This window comes from Coregonus lavaretus (assembly GCF_964263955.1).
Source record: "Coregonus lavaretus genome assembly, chromosome: 4".
Lineage (NCBI taxonomy): Eukaryota > Metazoa > Chordata > Actinopteri > Salmoniformes > Salmonidae > Coregonus > Coregonus lavaretus.
This window is the reverse complement of record NC_139991.1, coordinates 20,003,913-20,021,712: the sequence shown is the minus strand read 5'-3', so window position 1 is coordinate 20,021,712 and position 17,800 is coordinate 20,003,913. Positions and strand designations below refer to the sequence as shown.

The window sequence follows — 17,800 nt, the reverse complement described above, 5'->3', positions numbered from 1 at the left end:
GCTGTCTCTAACAGATGTTTTTTGAAATATGCTGCTTTCTAGAGGTTATATACACTACCAGTCAAATGTTTGGACACACCTACTCATTCAAGGGTTTTTCTTTATTTTTTACATTGAAGAGTAATAGTGAAGACAACTATGAAATAACACATGGAATCATGTAGTAACCAAAAAAGTGTTAAACCAAAATATATTTTATATTTGCCTCGATGACAACTTTGCACACTCTTGGCATTCTCTCAACCAGCTTCATGAGGTAGTCACCTGGAAAGCATTTCAATTAACAGGTGTGCCTTCTTAAAAGTTAATTTGTGGGATTTCTTTCCTCCTTAATGCATTTGAGCCAACACTGTTCATGACAAACTGTTCACACCCCTCTTGTTGGTTTTGAGAATTTTGCAGGTTTAAAGCTTATTTCCTGCAATTCTACACATTTAGCCATGTCTGTGTGTTCATGTGATGTTTGAGTGACACTTTTCTTTTTTACTATATGGGCTAGTTGATCTGGACATTTCTGATAAGTTATCAATAGCTCTTTAAGCTATGTGGCAGGTAGCCTAGCGGTTAAGAGCGTTGGGCCAGTAACTGAAAGGTCGCTGGTTCGAATCCCCGAGCTGACTGAAATCTGTTGGTGCCCTTAATTGCTCCTGTAAGTCGCTCTGGATAAGAGTGTCTGCTAAATTACTAAAATGTAAATGTATGCAATGACTAACATGAAAAGAGGAACTGATGATGCACTACCCAATTTTTAAACAGTTGGAGTTGTGCCTGGTCACAAACCCTGCCTATTTCTACAATTTATCTTATTTTAAACCTAACCTTAACCACAGTTAACCTTAACTAAAAATTGCTTTTTGGTTTTAATTTTTCATGAATTACTATGATATAGCCAATTTTGACTGTGGAAACAGTTGTGCCTGTATCTGCCCTCTCATTGGCTAGAATGGTACCGCCTCCTCCCGACTGCCTTCCAGTTTAAGACGTTTCATTGTTAGAGCGGCCACTAGTATATCCATTATATTGACCAGATAATCTGTGGTGCCATTGAGGCCTTTCAACATTTTGAAGTAATCAACTGGGTGGGACTTCCTATGGGTTAAGTAAGGATCACAATTCCATCCAGGTCATCAGGAGGGATCAGCCAATGAATTATACTCGTGAGCAAACGTTCCATAACTGCAGGTGGCAGTAAATCGGCAACCTTGACTTGACACCTGTTTAAACACATTCCAGGTGACTGTATGCACCCTTTGTTTGTTTACCAACTCAGAAGAAAATGGACTCACAATGGAGATGGCGCTGCCCATGTGCTCACAGATGCCACAATGGGACCAATACAATGTTGCGATCACTGTAGAACTATGGTTGCAACTGATTCTACAAGAAACCTTAAACATTACCCTGTGCCCTATACATTTCACACTATGGAGTGGTGGATGGGCTAGTCTGCCTTGTTCTTTTAATTTTGGACATCTGTAGCACCTTTCAAACAGTACCTTCCCAACCAGCTAGAACAGTGCTGCTCTCTGTTAGAGTGGAATGACACACATCTTAACAAGTGTTGTTCCTTTCAATTCCGGAAGTCTTGTTGCTGATCAACTCCAGAAACATGCCTAAAGTTAAACTTTTTTTGAAAAACATGTTCTTTTAGTGTTAACAATACTTTCAAAGAGTGCATCTAGGGTCGACATCTCAGGTACAGAATGTAGAAAAAGATTGAGAGAATATTTCAATAGAAATCACACCGTACACCCATCATTGCTTCAATCACCTGAACACGTGCTGGGTTTCAATCCGATGGCAGGTTATAGGCAATTTCCGATTGAGCCGACATATGCAGCCTTTCCTGTGTATAGGATCTCCGCGTGAACATTGCGGCTTTTAAAGGCAATGCCTATAACCCACAAATGGATTGAAACCCGGCCCTAGTCAGGTCTGTGTGCCATAGGTGTTTGTGTGCGTGGAGGAATTATGAAAAGTGTGTGTGCTCATCTGTGGTGGGCAAGTCAAGGTCACAGAGGACATCATTTCTCACACAAATACATACTCTCACACAGATTAAGGAATCATAAGTGCCCAGTGTTTAAATAGGAGAGCTGCGTCCTGAGCACACAGCTACTCCATGAGTTCTAACATGGACTCCTTCTGGACACAGGACTCATATCCCGCTCAGTCCACTGCTTCAGTCCATCCACACACAGTGTGAATCTGTGATTGTCCCCTAATTTACCACTCCGGTAGATGAGAGAATGCAGCCATCAGTCAGTCGGACTTGAGTCCTCACAGCACAGTGCTCAGCCATTTTGGGTCTGTGGATCTGTGCGTGTCTCCAATTGCATAGTCGACTGTCAGTAGTCCAGTGGGGCCATGAGCAGTTGCAGCTCTTTGAAGGCGCTGCCGTGGCGACCCACCTGGTCGGCCTTGTTCTTCACCACATTGCTGAGGTTCTTCAGCTGCTTGTAGCATGCCTTGCACTTCTGGTGGCTGGGCTCAAACACAAATAAACCATTAATCACAATCTGCAATGGAAATGGCCTGTCTCACTGTGGCAGAGTCTGAACTCTATCCAAATGTATCGGAGTCTTTCTTAAAGCAATAAGGCCATCCAAAGCAATACTGGATGAATACGGAGCTAGAACCCTTAAGAACAATGATTCTTTAGTGATGGGCTGCATAGTTTAACTCTCCAGGACCAGGATTAGTGACCATTGCATTAACACACTACAGTTAGATGGTTAAAAGTACAAGCCAGTTTAGGATTTAAATGGGGCCGAAACTCACCGTTCCTCCCGTGTTATATCCACTCCGACAGAGGGGGGCGCTGTCAGGGTGTCTGAGATGAGAGGCCAGAAACGCTTCAGGATCAACTTCAGAGACATGCAACCCGTCTGCACATAACTGACCACACAGAGAGAGAAGAAGGTTAATACACATTTATACACACACAGATTTGTTATCACTCATCTCTGCTGTCTCACCTCTCATACTTGCTTTGCAGCAGCTCTTCAATCTGGGGCAGGATAGCAGTACACAGGTCCAGTTTCCATAGCGACCTGGGGGACAGGTCAAATGACTGTTAATGTCACTGTTAAGAGAGGACAGTCATGGTACTCATACCAACACCAAGAGAGACAGTGAGAGTATGCGTGTGGCCTCCTTAGCCAAATAAGATCTGTAATGGTTTGTGTGTGGACGTGCGTTTCAACATCCACTCACGGTTTGAGGTTAACGATGTTGAGGATGTCCACGACGATAGAGAGATCCTTCATCGAGACAGCCGAGTCCAAGGAGGTCTGAAGAGAGAGCAGCAACCAATCACAATACTCAATCACTCAAAAAACACCTAAAGGCAACCAGTAACATCTCTCCATACTTGACGCCACAAACAGCTGATCAAAAACTGATCGTCTGTCAGTTGAAGGATGTTGTCTGAGTTTAACATTGAAAGTCAAGTACAGTAAGGGAAAAAAGTATTTGATCCCCTGCTGATTTTGTACGTTTGCCCACTGACAAAGAAATGATCAGTCTATAATTTTAATGGTAGGTTTATTTGAACAGTGAGAGACAGAATAACAAAAAAATCCAGAAAAACGCATGTCAAAAATGTTATAAATTGATTTGCATTTTAATGAGGGAAATAAGTATTTGACCCCTCTGCAAAACATGACTTAGTACTTGGTGGCAAAACCCTTGTTGGCATTCACAGAGGTCAGACGTTTCTTGTAGTTGGCCACCAGGTTTGCACACATCTCAGGAGGGATTTTGTCCCACTCCTCTTTGCAGATCTTCTCCAAGTCATTAAGGTTTCGAGCCTGACGTTTGGCAACTCGAACCTTCAGCACCCTCCACAGATTTTCTATGGGATTAAGGTCTGGAGACTGGCTAGGCCACTCCAGGACCTTAATGTGCTTCTTCTTGAGCCACTCCTTTGTTGCCTTGGCCGTGTGTTTTGGGTCATTGTCATGCTGGAATACCCATCCACGACCCATTTTCAATGCCCTGGCTGAGGGAAGGAGGTTCTCACCCAAGATTTGACGATACATGGCCCCGTCCATCGTCCCTTTGATGCGGTGAAGTTGTCCTGTCCCCTTAGCAGAAAAACACCCCCAAAGCATAATGTTTCCACCTCCATGTTTGACGGTGGGGATGGTGTTCTTGGGGTCATAGGCAGCATTCCTCCTCCTCCAAACACCGCGAGTTGAGTTGATGCCAAAGAGCTCGATTTTAGTCTCATCTGACCACAACACTTTCACCCAGTTCTCCTCTGAATTATTCAGATGTTCATCGGCAAACTTCAAACGGGCCTGTATATGTGCTTTCTTGAGCAGGGGGACCTTGCGGGCGCTGCAGGATTTCAGTCCTTCACGGCGTAGTGTGTTACCAATTGTTTTCTTGGTGACTATGGTCCCAGCTGCCTTGAGATCATTGACAATATCCTCCCGTGTAGTTCTGGGCTGATTCCTCACCGTTCTCATGATCATTGCAACTCCACGAGGTGAGATCTTGCATGGAGCCCCAGGCCGAGGGAGATTGACAGGTCTTTTGTGCTTCTTCCACTTGCGAATAATTGCACCAACTGTTGTCACCTTCTCACCAAGCTGCTTGGCAAAGGTCTTGTAGCCCATTCCAGCCTTGTGTAGGTCTACAATCTTGTCCCAGACATCCTTGGAGAGCTCTTTGGTCTTGGCCATGGTGGAGAGTTTGGAATCTGATTGATTGCTTCTGTGGACAGGTATCTTTTATACAGGTAACAAGCTGAGATTAGGAGCACTCCCTTTAAGAGTGTGCTCCTAATCTCAGCTCGTTACCTGTATAAAAGACACCGGGGAGCCAGAAATCTTTCTGATTGAGAGGGGGTCAAATACTTATTTCCCTCATTAAAATGGAAATCAATTTATAACATTTTTGACATGCGTTTTTCTGGATTTTTTTGTTGTTATTCTGTCTCTCACTGTTCAAATAAACCTACCATTAAAATTATAGACTGATCATTTCTTTGTCAGTTGGCAAACGTACAAAATCAGCAGGGGATCAAATACTTTTTTTCCCCTCACTGTAATTATTTATTTCAAGTGATGTTAACATTGCATGAACATTGTCTGAACCTTGAGCATGGGGTGTTGCGCAATGTTAACGGTGTGTGAATGTTGTGTTAGCGTTGTCTGTTAAGTGTCATACCTTGACGTCCCCGCTGCCCCACACAGCTCTGATGGTGTCCAGGTTCTTGTGTCGGCTGGTGAGCATCACACACATGGTGTCATGGCCCTTTCTGATCTGGGCCAGAGCCTCGTCATCACCCAGCACACTGGGCCGGTTGTTCCGAGCAGGCTTGGACAGAGAGAGATAAACTTACATAACCTGGTAAATACACACACACACACACACACACACACACACACAATCATACCTAAACCTACATAAAGTTAGGGGTCAATTCCATTTCTGTGCATGTGTTAAATATTTAAAAAGCTGACCATCTTGTTTTTGTAATTTTTGATGCGTACCAGCATTTCTGAGTGAATTTAAACTGTACCACTATGGTGGGTTCAATGTTGAGCTGATTTTACATGTTGATCAGTATCAGATATGCATTAAATTACTATTTGTGTTCCATTTAATTCTATATCCAGTTTATCTTATGGGGCTTGTAGTCGAGAAGAAGTCCGAAGTTAAAGACAGTGGAGATGGCAGAGGTGTTCGGTGATGTCAGAGGCTAATAATAGGAGGACTATCATTCCACTCTGATCTACTGGCGCCGGCAGCAGCTGCCAGGGCATCATCCAGGTGGGTGCTACCTGTTGGCAGTGAAGGAGTAGCTAGCTAGCGGTCTTTCTACCTACAAAGTAAAGGCTAGGCTACGGGATAGCTGTGAGGACGGCAAGGTGCTCTCCTGAATCATTCCGGACCCGTCTCCTGACCCACTATTCCCCCCTGGCTGTGACCGTCATGCTGCTCCATCCCTGGGACCGTGATTCTGCCTCCCACCGCTCGATGCTACCAAAAGAAGCTGCTTCAGCTCCCATGCCGACTTCTTGACTTTGCTTCAGTAATTATTCTGGCTTCCTGATTCTGTTTACTTGTATGTTCTTTAGCTACTTGTATGTGTATTAATAAATTGTATGTTCATGGATTTCAGTTTGTATTGACTGCTATATGAGTGTAATAAAAACATTAACTTATATACTAAATTCCATTGCCATGACGATTCTAGATGGCAAAAACACTTTCATTTTAATATGATGACCTCACAAACAAATGTGTTGATTTGAAACAGTTCCATGACAATTCTAAACCATAAGAATACATTTGAATCTTATATCACAATTGAATGTATAGCAATCTTTGTTGTTAGGTGCCAACTCAGTTTTGGTGGCAACCAAGAATTCGTTCTTAATTGACTTGCCTAGTTAAATAAAATTAAAGAAAGAAATAATACATTCAAAAGACAACACATGCGACTAGCATCTGCTATCTAAGATTGATAGATTTCTCAAAAATCAGCTTCTGGCAACAGCAATTTGACCAGTCTATACCATGGATGACACAGGAGCATCACTATCTTCCTGGGTACACTCCTCACACAGTATGTTAGGTAGAAGTACCTTACCATCTACACTGGTTCTTATTAAATCAAATCAGATTTTTGTATGTACTTATGACTTTATTTAAATTTTACCCCTCCTCAGCCTGTGCAGGTGGCCAGGCAGAGTTTCTGGGAGTGCGAGCAGTACTGGAGGTACGAGCTCAGAAACATAGCGATTATCCGCTAGCACAGCCAGCACCTGCCTGAGCTGGAGCAACTCTGCCTGGCCAACTGGCACATGGAGGTGGAGCGCAGGGTTCACTTATACAGTGTGGGTGTGAGGGAAACCCTAGGCAGACTGATCAGTGACATCAGAGAGAGCCAGCAGGAGCAGAGGAGAAAGACTTGGGTGAGTGAAGAATGAGGGCCTCTACTGTGAATGGACTGTTGAATATTTTTTATTTTTTATTAGTATTAGAACTAAGATAAGAAAATATGTTTTTATTAATTTATAAATACATTTGATTTAACCATACAAATTGTGATGTCTTTGAGTGAAATTTCTCCATGGGAAATGAAACAAACAAGATTGTGTGTGGGTGTTATGCATGTATATACACACACTCACAGGCAGGAAATCTCCCACGTTGAGTCCTATTGGTTCATTCCTGGTGGAGAGGATGACGCTAGGCTGGGGTTTGGCCTTCGCCATGGCAACGACCAGTGGGGGGGCTGGGTGGGGTGCAGGGGGGTGGTTAGAGGTCGGAGATCGTGCGGTTACCACGGGGATGGGACGGGGCGCCGTGGCGACCACGGTAGGCTCCACCCTCAGGACCGGAGTGGACGAGGCCACTGGAAGGTTCTTCAACAGGCCGGGCTGCAGTGACACACACACACACACACACACACACACTAGAAACAAATCTAACGTATTTACATAGAGAAACTCACACACTGACAGAGCCAATCCCACATACACACTCAAGCATTACAAAACACAAATGAGTCACACATACAACAGTACAGCTATACAGTACAAACCTGCTGTCTGTCAGTCATAGGAGTCATGAGCTCCACCAGCCCTTGGTTAGCCCTCACCACAAAACTCTCTGAGAAAAAGAGGGAGAGAACTTGAATATGAGTGGCGGAGTCTGGTAAAGCAGACCCCACATGCCCCTTGACGACGGGGGTTCGAGCCCCGGCTCGACTGACTGTCTGTGCCCTTCCTTTCTGTATCCATCTCCATTACATGTCTCCCATTCTGTACTTCTATATAATACATGAATAATAAAATACACCAAATAAAAGAACTTGAATATGAAACGTCGGACAGCAACACATCTCATACACAACAGATCAATGTGATAGTTTTATCACAAACACATGTAATACTGCTCATACTAACAGCTTGGTAGAAGGTACTCACCATCTTCTAAAGGCGCAGGGAATGGCTCACTCTTTGGGGGGGTGCGAGCTGGAAGGGGGAAACAAGGAGACTTTTAGTATGAAATTCAAGCATGATTAAGACACTGCTAGATGTTCATGTAGTAATACATGCATTCTGCTGTTAGTGTGAACACTGAATAGATAGCAATAAAATGTAAGACGTAATATGAGACTACAGATGGCGCTCTTTGGCTGGAAGATCTCTTTGTAGTCCTCAGGGTTACGGATCTCGGCGGAGGACTCCTTCTCGTCCTCACTGCTGGGGCTCCTCCTCTCCCCCTCTGGACTGCGTCGGTCTGACTCAGAACTCTGCTTTACCCTGGAAGAGCACACCCCAAAACCACACATCAAATAGTGTGCTTATTGATACAATGGAAACCAATGGATGCTGTTTTGATGCAGTATTTGCTATAACATATGCCATTTAGCAGCGTGCATACATTTTATATATGGGTGGACCCGGGAATGGAAGCCGCCTGGCATTGCAAGCGCCATTCTCTACCAACTCAGCTACAGGAGGACCACATGATTTGAACCACTACGATTTTAATCAGCTCATATGGGATTTTGTTGAAACAGATTCTGTAGCATATAGGGCCAAATGCTAAATCTGAGTTAAGTGTGCCCATCTCACGTTAGGGTTAGGATTCGCTCCATAGAAAGTAGGTATAGCGGCGTTTAGAAGTGGGCAGTACCTCTGTGTGCTGCAGGTGGTCAGGGGTCGGTCGTAGTTGCGTCGCAGCGTGGATCCTTTCGGGGAGGGCTCTGTGAGCGGCTCGTCGTCCTGGATTACGCCTTGGATCACAGAGCCAGACTTCCTCACCCGCGTGAGATCCACCACGTAGGACGAAACATTCGTCAGATTGTACGACACGCCAATCTTGGAGAGAGAGCATCCATTGGTATTACTATGTAACACAGTAGTTAAATAATAATAATAATAATAATAATAATAATATGCCATTTAGCAGACGCTTTTATCCAAAGCGACTTACAGTCATGCGTGCATACATTTTTGTGTATGGGTGGTCCCGGGGATCGAACCCACTACCTTGGCGTTACAAGCGCCGTGCTCTACCAGCTGAGCTACAGAGGACCACTAAAATAGTAACTCCCCCCTCCCACAAAAAATTATAATAATAAACACTAACACTCGCAGTCATTGTAAATGTAATTACAATGACTGAAATGTGGTTGTCTCACCTAGCTATCTTAAGATTAATACACTAACTAAGTCGTTCTGGATAAGTGTCTGCTAAATTACTCAAATGTAAAACATTTAAAAAGTAAAATGTCATGCTCACACACCAGCTGGTGGTTGCAGATAGCCAGGTCTGCCACCTTGCCCCAGCCCACTGGCACCACGTCAAAGCAGCGGTCGGGCTCCCAGCCATAGACACGCAGAGAGTCCACAGCTCCACTGTACAGACAGCAGCCATCCAGGTTAAAGGCCAGACACCTGGAGAGAGAAATGGGGAAGAGGAAAAAGGATGTAGGGATAGTTTATATACAGTATAGAGTGTTAGTTGCATCTGAACTTCTAATATCGCGGTGTCCCACCAACTACACTTAGTGAAGGTAGCCCTTACCTGACTGGTCCCATCTCTCCCTCTGAAGAGCCAATCATCTTGAACTTTTCCAGATCCCACAGTTTGATGGTCCTGTAGGGAACAGACGTACACACACAGATAGAGCTGTGATGAAGCCAGTGGAAAACACAGCCATCCTTAAGGCATTCCGCTTTAGTAATGGAGTTGAAGCCATCGTAAGTACAGTTACCTCATACGTATTTATTTACCATATTTCACCCCCGAGTGTGTGTGTGGATACCATACCTGTCAGAGCTGCCTGACGCTAGCAGATACTCGTTGGGGTGGAACTGGATGATGTTGATGGCTCCGGTGTGTGCTGTAAACTCTGTGATCATCTTCCCTGCAGTCAGGTCCCACAGCTAGGACAAAGGTCAGAGGGCAATATGAGTTCCTGACTGGCACAGCTAGGAATATTATGATGTTGCCCTTAAGAATCAGGTAAGCTGATCCCAGATCTGTGCCTATAGAAGTAGAACTTCTATGCAGAGGTGTATACTACAAAGCAGGATCAATGAGTTAGCCAGCTGACTGATAACCAACCAGAAATAACTATTGATTTTCTGGTTCATTAAGAAAGTTAAACTTAAATATGTGTTTTTGGTTGTTGAATCAATTAGGCCATGCCCATTTCAAGCTTATTTTTCAAAAGTTATTTCAGAATATTTAGGCAAGTTAGCTGGCTAACTCATTAATCCTGCTTTGTTGCAAACCCCTCTGAACATAAGGTTGAGAGTTTACAATAGGGCTCTGCAACCTTGTTCCTGGAGAGCTACCCTCCTGTAGGTTTTCGCTCTAGACCCAGTTGTAGCTAACCTGATTCAGTTTATCAACCAGCTAATTATTAGAATCAGATGCGCTAGATTAGGGTTAGAGTGAAAACCTACAGGACAGTAGCTCTCCAGGAACAAAGTTGGAGAGCCCTACTTCACAAACTGACCACAGTCATGTGAGATGAGAAACATGTGAAAGCAAGCTTCTGACAATGTGTAGGTGCGTTCATACCTTGATGGTGCTGTCATCACTAGCAGAGGCCAACCATTTCCCATCTGGACTGAAAGCCAGGCACCTTACTGCCTGAGTGTGACCCTGCACAAACACACACAGATTGCATATGAAATTGATAAACACACACAGGCCCCCTACTCCTATCCAGACAGTCAGTCCCCAGCCCCTCCTCCCCAGGCCAGGGCAGACAAGACAGTGTTCGCCGTCTCACTGTAATCCCTGGCTTAGTCCTACTGCCAGACATAAACACACAGCATTAGTGCTGATTAGCAGACCCACTCCCACGGCTAACAAGATAATCAGCCACTGACCAGACAGCAGGCCTCTAACAGAGAGTGAGAAGGTCGGTAAGAGGGGAGGTTGGGAGGGAAGGGCCAGTGAGACAACAGCATCTCCTTTAAACAGGATCCCTGCCAAACTAAGGGGGCTGGGTCAATATAGTACAGCGCTTTCTAACCACAAAAAGGCTTTAGCCAATAATTAACCTTGGTGCTCTTCAGTTGGGTATGAATTACATACGGCTGCAAGTCTTACCTTGTACCTGAACACACAGCCCTTTCTCCGTACATCCCACAGCTGAAAGAGAAAAAGTATGTTTAAACACAGATATCACATAACAATCCACATACATAGTAGAGTTCTTAACAACACTCACTCATGCAGCACACATACACACCTTGATGTTGGTGTCCATGGAGCCTGATGCCAGGTATTCCCCAAACGGGTGGAAGTCCAAGCTGCAGATATTGGCCTTGTGTCCCATTAAAGTTCTTAGGACTGGGATAAAATAGCAAAACATTGTTATGGCATTCTCAGAACAACTGGTAGCCTAGGTCTAAAGCTAACTCTCTCTCCACTGCTCTTGTCCTTCTAGACCTGTCTGCTGCCTTTGATACTGTGAACCATCAGATCCTCCTCTCCACCCTCTCCGAGCTGGGCATCTCCGGCGCTGCTCACTCTTGGATTGCGTCCTACCTGACCGGTCGCTCCTACCAAGTGGCGTGGCGAGAAGCTGTCTCCGCACCACGTGCTCTCACCACTGGTGTCCCCCAGGGCTCAGTTCTAGGCCCTCTCCTATTCTCGCTATACACCAAGTCACTTGGCTCTGTCATATCCTCACATGGCCTCTCCTATCATTGCTACGCTGACGACACACAACTAATCTTCTCCTTTCCCCCTTCTGATAACCAGGTGGCGAATCGCATCTCTGCATGTCTGGCAGACATATCAGTATGGATGACGGATCACCACCTCAAGCTGAACCTCGGCAAGACGGAGCTGCTCTTCCTCCCGGGGAAGGACTGCCCGTTTCATGATCTCGCCATCACGGTTGACAACTCCGTTGTGTCCTCCTCCCAGAGTGCGAAGAGCCTTGGCGTGACCCTGGACAACACCCTGTCGTTCTCCGCCAACATCAAGGCGGTGACCCGATCCTGTAGGTTCATGCTCTACAACATTCGGAGAGTACGACCCTGCCTTACACAGGAAGCGGCACAGGTCCTAATCCAGGCACTTGTCATCTCCCGTCTGGATTACTGCAACTCGCTGTTGGCTGGGCTCCCTGCCTGTGCCATTAAACCCCTACAACTCATCCAGAATGCCGCAGCCCGTCTGGTGTTCAACCTTCCCAAGTTCTCTCACGTCACCCCGCTCCTCCGCACACTCCACTGGCTTCCAGTTGAAGCTCGCATCTGCTACAAGACCATGGTGCTTGCCTACGGAGCTGTGAGGGGAACGGCACCTCCGTACCTTCAGGCTCTGATCAGTCCCTACACCCAAACGAGGGCACTGCGTTCATCCACCTCTGGCCTGCTGGCTCCCCTACCTCTGCGGAAGCATAGTTCCCGCTCAGCCCAGTCAAAACTGTTCGCTGCTCTGGCACCCCAATGGTGGAACAAGCTCCCTCACGACGCCAGGACAGCGGAGTCACTCACCACCTTCCGGAGACATTTGAAACCCCACCTCTTTAAGGAATACCTGGGATAGGATAAAGTAATCCTTCTACCCCCCCCCCCCCCTTTTACTCCAACCCACCCCCCCCAAAAAAAAAAATATATATAAAATAAATAAAAAAAATTATATAAAAAAACAAACACAAAAAAAAAAAAAAAAAAAAATGTAAAGTGGTTATCCCACTGGCTATAAGGTGAATGCACCTATTTGTAAGTCGCTCTGGATAAGAGCGTCTGCTAAATGACGTAAATGTAAATGTAATGTAAATGTCTAGTTGACTCTAGTAGAAATACATCTCCACATCCCACACGCCTAACCTCCCCATACACACACAATATAGGAGAAATGCAGTCTCACTCTTTGCAGCCTCCAGGTCCCATACGCGCAGTGATCCAGACTGTGAGCCAGCCACCACCTGCTCCTCAGAGTTATTAAACTTTACACACTCCACTGGGTTATTATGGCCTGTCAGACTCTGTGAGAGAGACAGGGAGAGAGGGAAAGCAAACGGGAGAGGAGAAGAGAAAGGGAGAGGGGACAAGAAGGTGAGAGAGAGGTGGAAATACATGTTTTAGTGACAGGCAGCATCCACCAGAAATAAGCAGAGATCAAACTGTACACACACACTTCTTCCCTAAAGGTCTGGCTAGTCTGTACCATGATGCAGTTGGGTTTGCTGACTGCCCAGATGTTGACTCGGCAGTCCTCTCCCCCAGTGGCTAGCAGACGGCCTGAGTTCTTCCCCAGGGCCAGACACGCCACATTACTGGAGTGGGCTACAATCTCCTCTGGAACAGAAAATGATGCACAACACACCAGGATTCATCTCTTGGTCCATGAAACCAATAAGATTAGGGGCTTGAATTTGGGTCTTGAAAGGGTGAGTGAAATGGAGACTCTACTCACGTAATCTCCATGATGTTTTGGTGGTGTTGGCCACAGCCATGGTGATTCTTGGGCATCCAACACTCAACAGTGTTATTATTCACACAGAGCTAGTTGCTTCAGGTGTGTTGACTGTATGATGAGACTTTTAGCTTCTCTCCAATGAATGAACAAGAAGCAACTAGCTCTGTGTGGCAGAAGAGACAGATAAAATGTCAACTTCTCCGCTTCATGTCCACTGTCGGCTTCTCTTGGAGCTGAGGGAGGATGCAAACAAAATAGAAACTGTTTAAACCAGCTAATTATTACGAGCTAGATAGTCGAATCTACGCTGTTGGCGTTAGCTAGCTGGTTCGCTAGCTAGTTAGCAGGCTTAGTTAACTTAGTTAGTTAGCTTAAACAAAACAAAGTAACAATTCATTTCGGGCTGCAATTTAGGCAAATACAAAGTCATGCAAATTCTAATAACTGTTAGCTAGCTAGCTAGTAAACGCCATTTCGATGGTTAAACAGTTTGGTTGAACTTTATTAGCTAGCTACTAGCTAGCAAATTAGCATAGCTTGCTAACGTTAACAACAGCTCAATTAGCTAGCTACTGTACAGTAGCTAGCTAATTAGATTGCTTGTCCTGGGCAGGGCAAAATATAATACAGAACATACCTGCATTTTAAGCTAATTGCCAGTAGAATATCTCTAGCTATGATTGGTGAAAATAGAATGGTTAAAACCGGAATCAATAGCTAGCTAATAACAACTACTAATCTGATTCTGTCTGGCTTCTTCAGTCCTTGTTGTTGATTTCATGTTGCTTGCGACCACAGTCTACACTTGCAGCTTAGCAACTGGCCTTGCGATGAGATCATTTATTCACTTCCGGATGGCTGAAGTTCAGTGGACACACTCAGGGTTGCCAGGTCTAGCTAAAATGTCAACGCAACGACTACTAAAATACGCAAACAAAGCCTGAAACTAGCTCAATTTTTCAGCAGCAAGAGAAGAGTTGCCACTTTTAGCCAATAAACCCTTTCCCCATAACGTTATCGAGCAAATTAAGCAAGAATATCGACGTAACTTGTAACGGTGAAAGAAGAAAAAATCGGTTTTCATTGCACGAGAAATGATAATTCGCCCTTATTTTAAACTCGCCAGATCGTTTTCCATGAATGGATGTCGAATTAACTCGTTTCATTGTAAATATGTTTGAGGGATGAAAGTTGAACAGAGGATCTCAAAATCTCTGTGCAAGAAACACTTGGACAACCTTCAAAAGAACGTTAGGCTATTTTCTGGCAATTGTGCCATTATTATGCCTGATGTTAAGACTACAAACCATTATAAATGGCCAATTTGCAAGATTTACTTGTCATTTCAATAGGCATTGTGTTAAGTTGCATCAATTCAAATCTGGTATTGGGAACAAAAGAGGTCAACACGACTTCTAAGATATACTAGTATTTTAATTAATGCAAACACTTAAATGGTAAATATGATGTTCGTATAAATGGGTCCACTGAAATACCACACAGGGCACTCAGAGAACTGATCCATTGTTCTAAGTTCTTCTCCAAATACTCTGACAGAGATAGTTCCCGCTCCCTGCTGGCCAATCAGAGTAGAGTCTGAGCGTGGTTTAGACTTACTCAGCCTATCGTTGGCGCACAGGCTGGTCCCAGCCCCTTGGCGCTTCACTGTTGCCAGGTGTCTAGTTGTTTTGCAACTTCAGACATAGTCTGTTCCTCTCCACTGTAGCAGAACACATGTCCTTGAGCACGGTTTAACAAAGAGGCAGTGTGTATGTGTCTGTGAGAATCACAAGTCTGTCTCACCCTACTCCCTAACATTCCTCACATGAATCACAGCTTGTTATGTTAAGCAATTTATATCAGTACAGTACAAACCTATTATGTTTAATCATTAATGCATTCTTTCTATGCTAGGCATCACATCCAGTTATAAGAAAATAGATCCCCACAATTGGCTAGGCCTACTAAAATCTGGGTTTATGATTGTAATTCAACTTTACCATGGTTTGGTTCGCTAGATGCAGGTAGCCTATAGCCCCTGATAGCCTACAGTAGCCTAGGCATGATGTAAATTGACAGACTCATTTATTTATCATGAATAGTGAGGCCATTTCAAGGTAAGAAGTGCTTATGTTGCCCAATAGCCTGCTGGAATAGGCTACTGAGGTCTACAACAACAATACACTGAAGTTATAGGCTATTTATTAAATCCGTTTGCCAGCTCCCGGTAGGCTACACAAGTGGCAAAAATTGATTTGCAATGACTCCAGTGATATCATTTCAACATATTTATTGTTTCAAATGGTAGGCTACAGTAGCCTGCACAGAAATTAATAGGCTACTTAACGGCCAACAGGGGCGCAACTTTGGTTTTAGAAGTGGGGGGGGGGGGGGGGGGGGGCATCACTTTTATTTATTTTTATTTTAATTTTTTATCCAGTCGGATAAACACTCCAAACAGCCTACCCGACAGCTCGGAGGCGTCCGCATGGCCCTAAAGCATACAGTTGCCTCGTTTTGTGACACATTCCAATGCTAAAACTGGGGGGGGTACAAAAATGCAATTTCAGAATGTGGGGGGGACATGTCCCCCGTCCCCAGTGAAAGTTGCGCCCCTGGATATATCACTCTCCACATTCAATGTCAGCTTCATTGTGGCCTTTTCCCCATATCGGAAGCACGCCAGGGAGTTCCATAACTTCCATTTAAAATGTCCACCCGCGCAGCACTGCAGACCCAATAACTGAGGATTCGTAAAATCCTTCGCTTGATTTGGTTTTCTATAAGCAAAGTCGACATTAGAATGCAGTTTAAACCACCTCCAAGTGAATTCATATAATGCGCTTTAGAGCGCCTAGTCGTTTTTCTGTGCATTATCGCCTTATTTCTTGATGATCAGTTCTAGTGCGTTAATTTGTTTTATGGAAAGAGGGTTGGAAATATATGTCTCCATAATTACAATCTAAATAGCCTACCAAGAACTGGTAAAACGTTGTCATGACAGTCTCCTCTAACTCACGTGACTCAACATACACACACCCCTCCGGCCCTCCCACCGCTCACTCAGCAACAGGCTGCCTCACTAGCTGATAGTCATCAGCAGCAGGTCACAGTTACATATTTTAAATAAAAATTCCATGACGGCCGCGATGCAATTTAGAAGTAGCCCAAACACCCGCGACTTCGTTTTCAAAGTGATTTTCGTAGCAGGTTAGGAGAGCATTTTCGCAAACCCCTAACCCTATTCCTGACCTTAACATCAGTCTCCTAACCTGCTACGTTAATTATCCTAACCTGCTACAAAAATGCAACTTCGGTATCGAAGTGGCCTTAAGAGTGTTTCCCTGAAGTTCAGACCAAGTTCATGTTCAGACTATGAACAGAGGAAGAGGTCCATAGAAATATACAGTCGTGGTCAAAAGTTGAGAATGACACAAGTATTGGTCTTCACAAAGTTCGCTGCTTCAGTGTTATGAAATATTTTTGTCAGATGTTACTATGGTATACTGAAGAATAATTACAAGCATTCCATACGTGTCAAAGGCTTTTATTGACAATTACATGAAGTTTATGCAAAGAGTCAATATTTGCAGTGTTGACCCTTCTTTTTCAAGACCTCTGCAATCCGCCCTGGCATGCTGTCAATTAACTTCTGGGCCACATCCTGACTGATGGCAGCCCATTCTTGCATAATCAATGCTTGGAGTTTGTGGGTTTTTGTTTGTCCACCCACCTCGAGGATCGACCACAAGTTCTCAATGGGATTAAGGTCTGGGGAGTTTCCTGGCCATCGACCCAAAATTTCGATGTTTTGTTCCCCGAGCCACTTAGTTACCACTTTTGCCTTATGGCAAGGTGCTCCATCATGCTGGAAAAGGCATTGGTCGTCACCAAACTGTTCTTGGATGGTTGGGAGAAATTGCTCTCGGAGGATGTGTTGGTACCATTCTTTATTCATGGCTGTGTTCTTAGGCAAAATTGTGAGTGAGCCCACTCCCTTGGCTGAGAAGCAACCACATGTTTAACAGAGGAAGAACAATGATTTCAAGCACCACCCTCCTTTTAAAGCTTCCAGTCTGTTATTCTAACTCAATCAGCATGACAGAGTGATCTCTCTGATTTTTGGGATTAAGTTCATTTTCATGCAAAGCACTCTTCATGACATTCTGGAGTATATGCAAATTGCCATCATCAAAACTGAGGCAGCAGACTTTGTGAAAATTAGTATTTGTGTCATTCTCAAAACTTTTGACCACGACTGTAAATACAGGGATTGTGCAAAAATGTGTACACTCTTTTTGAATTGGAAGCATTGTGATGCAAGCTCCATTAAAGCGGCAATCTGCCTTTGAAACAATAAAAGAGGGCACCC

At 44.5% G+C, this 17,800-nt stretch overlaps 1 protein-coding gene across 1 annotated transcript; it reads right to left on the bottom strand.

Moving 5' to 3' along the window:
* Positions 1–82: 82 nt before the first annotated feature.
* On the bottom strand, positions 83–14,249 carry LOC311128637 (katanin p80 WD40 repeat-containing subunit B1-like). The gene is made up of 20 exons (XM_084160824.1): positions 14,066–14,249; positions 13,426–13,661; positions 13,177–13,307; positions 12,877–12,994; positions 11,243–11,343; positions 11,101–11,142; positions 10,564–10,647; positions 9,805–9,920; positions 9,559–9,630; positions 9,278–9,428; positions 8,665–8,849; positions 8,146–8,288; positions 7,950–7,997; positions 7,565–7,632; positions 7,152–7,400; positions 5,179–5,328; positions 3,217–3,293; positions 2,979–3,053; positions 2,782–2,898; positions 83–2,484 (listed from the first exon to the last, which is right to left on the bottom strand). Exons 2-20 carry the CDS (start codon positions 13,463–13,465, stop codon positions 2,349–2,351), a joined length of 2,103 nt encoding a protein of 700 aa, XP_084016950.1. The 5' UTR covers positions 13,466–13,661; positions 14,066–14,249; the 3' UTR covers positions 83–2,348.
* Between the last annotated feature and the right edge of the window lie 3,551 nt (positions 14,250–17,800).

Bases quoted from the DNA above. Each gene is read 5' to 3' on its own strand.
- LOC311128637 (XM_084160824.1), bottom strand. From the start codon at position 13,465: ATGGCTGTGGCCAACACCACCAAAACATCATGGAGATTAC. The intron at 8,850-9,277 runs GTGTGTGAGCAT...TCTCTCTCCAAG, and splicing joins CTATCTGCAACCACCAGCTG to ATTGGCGTGTCGTACAATCT. The intron at 2,899-2,978 runs GTGAGACAGCAG...CTGTGTGGTCAG, and splicing joins CTGCAAAGCAAGTATGAGAG to TTATGTGCAGACGGGTTGCA.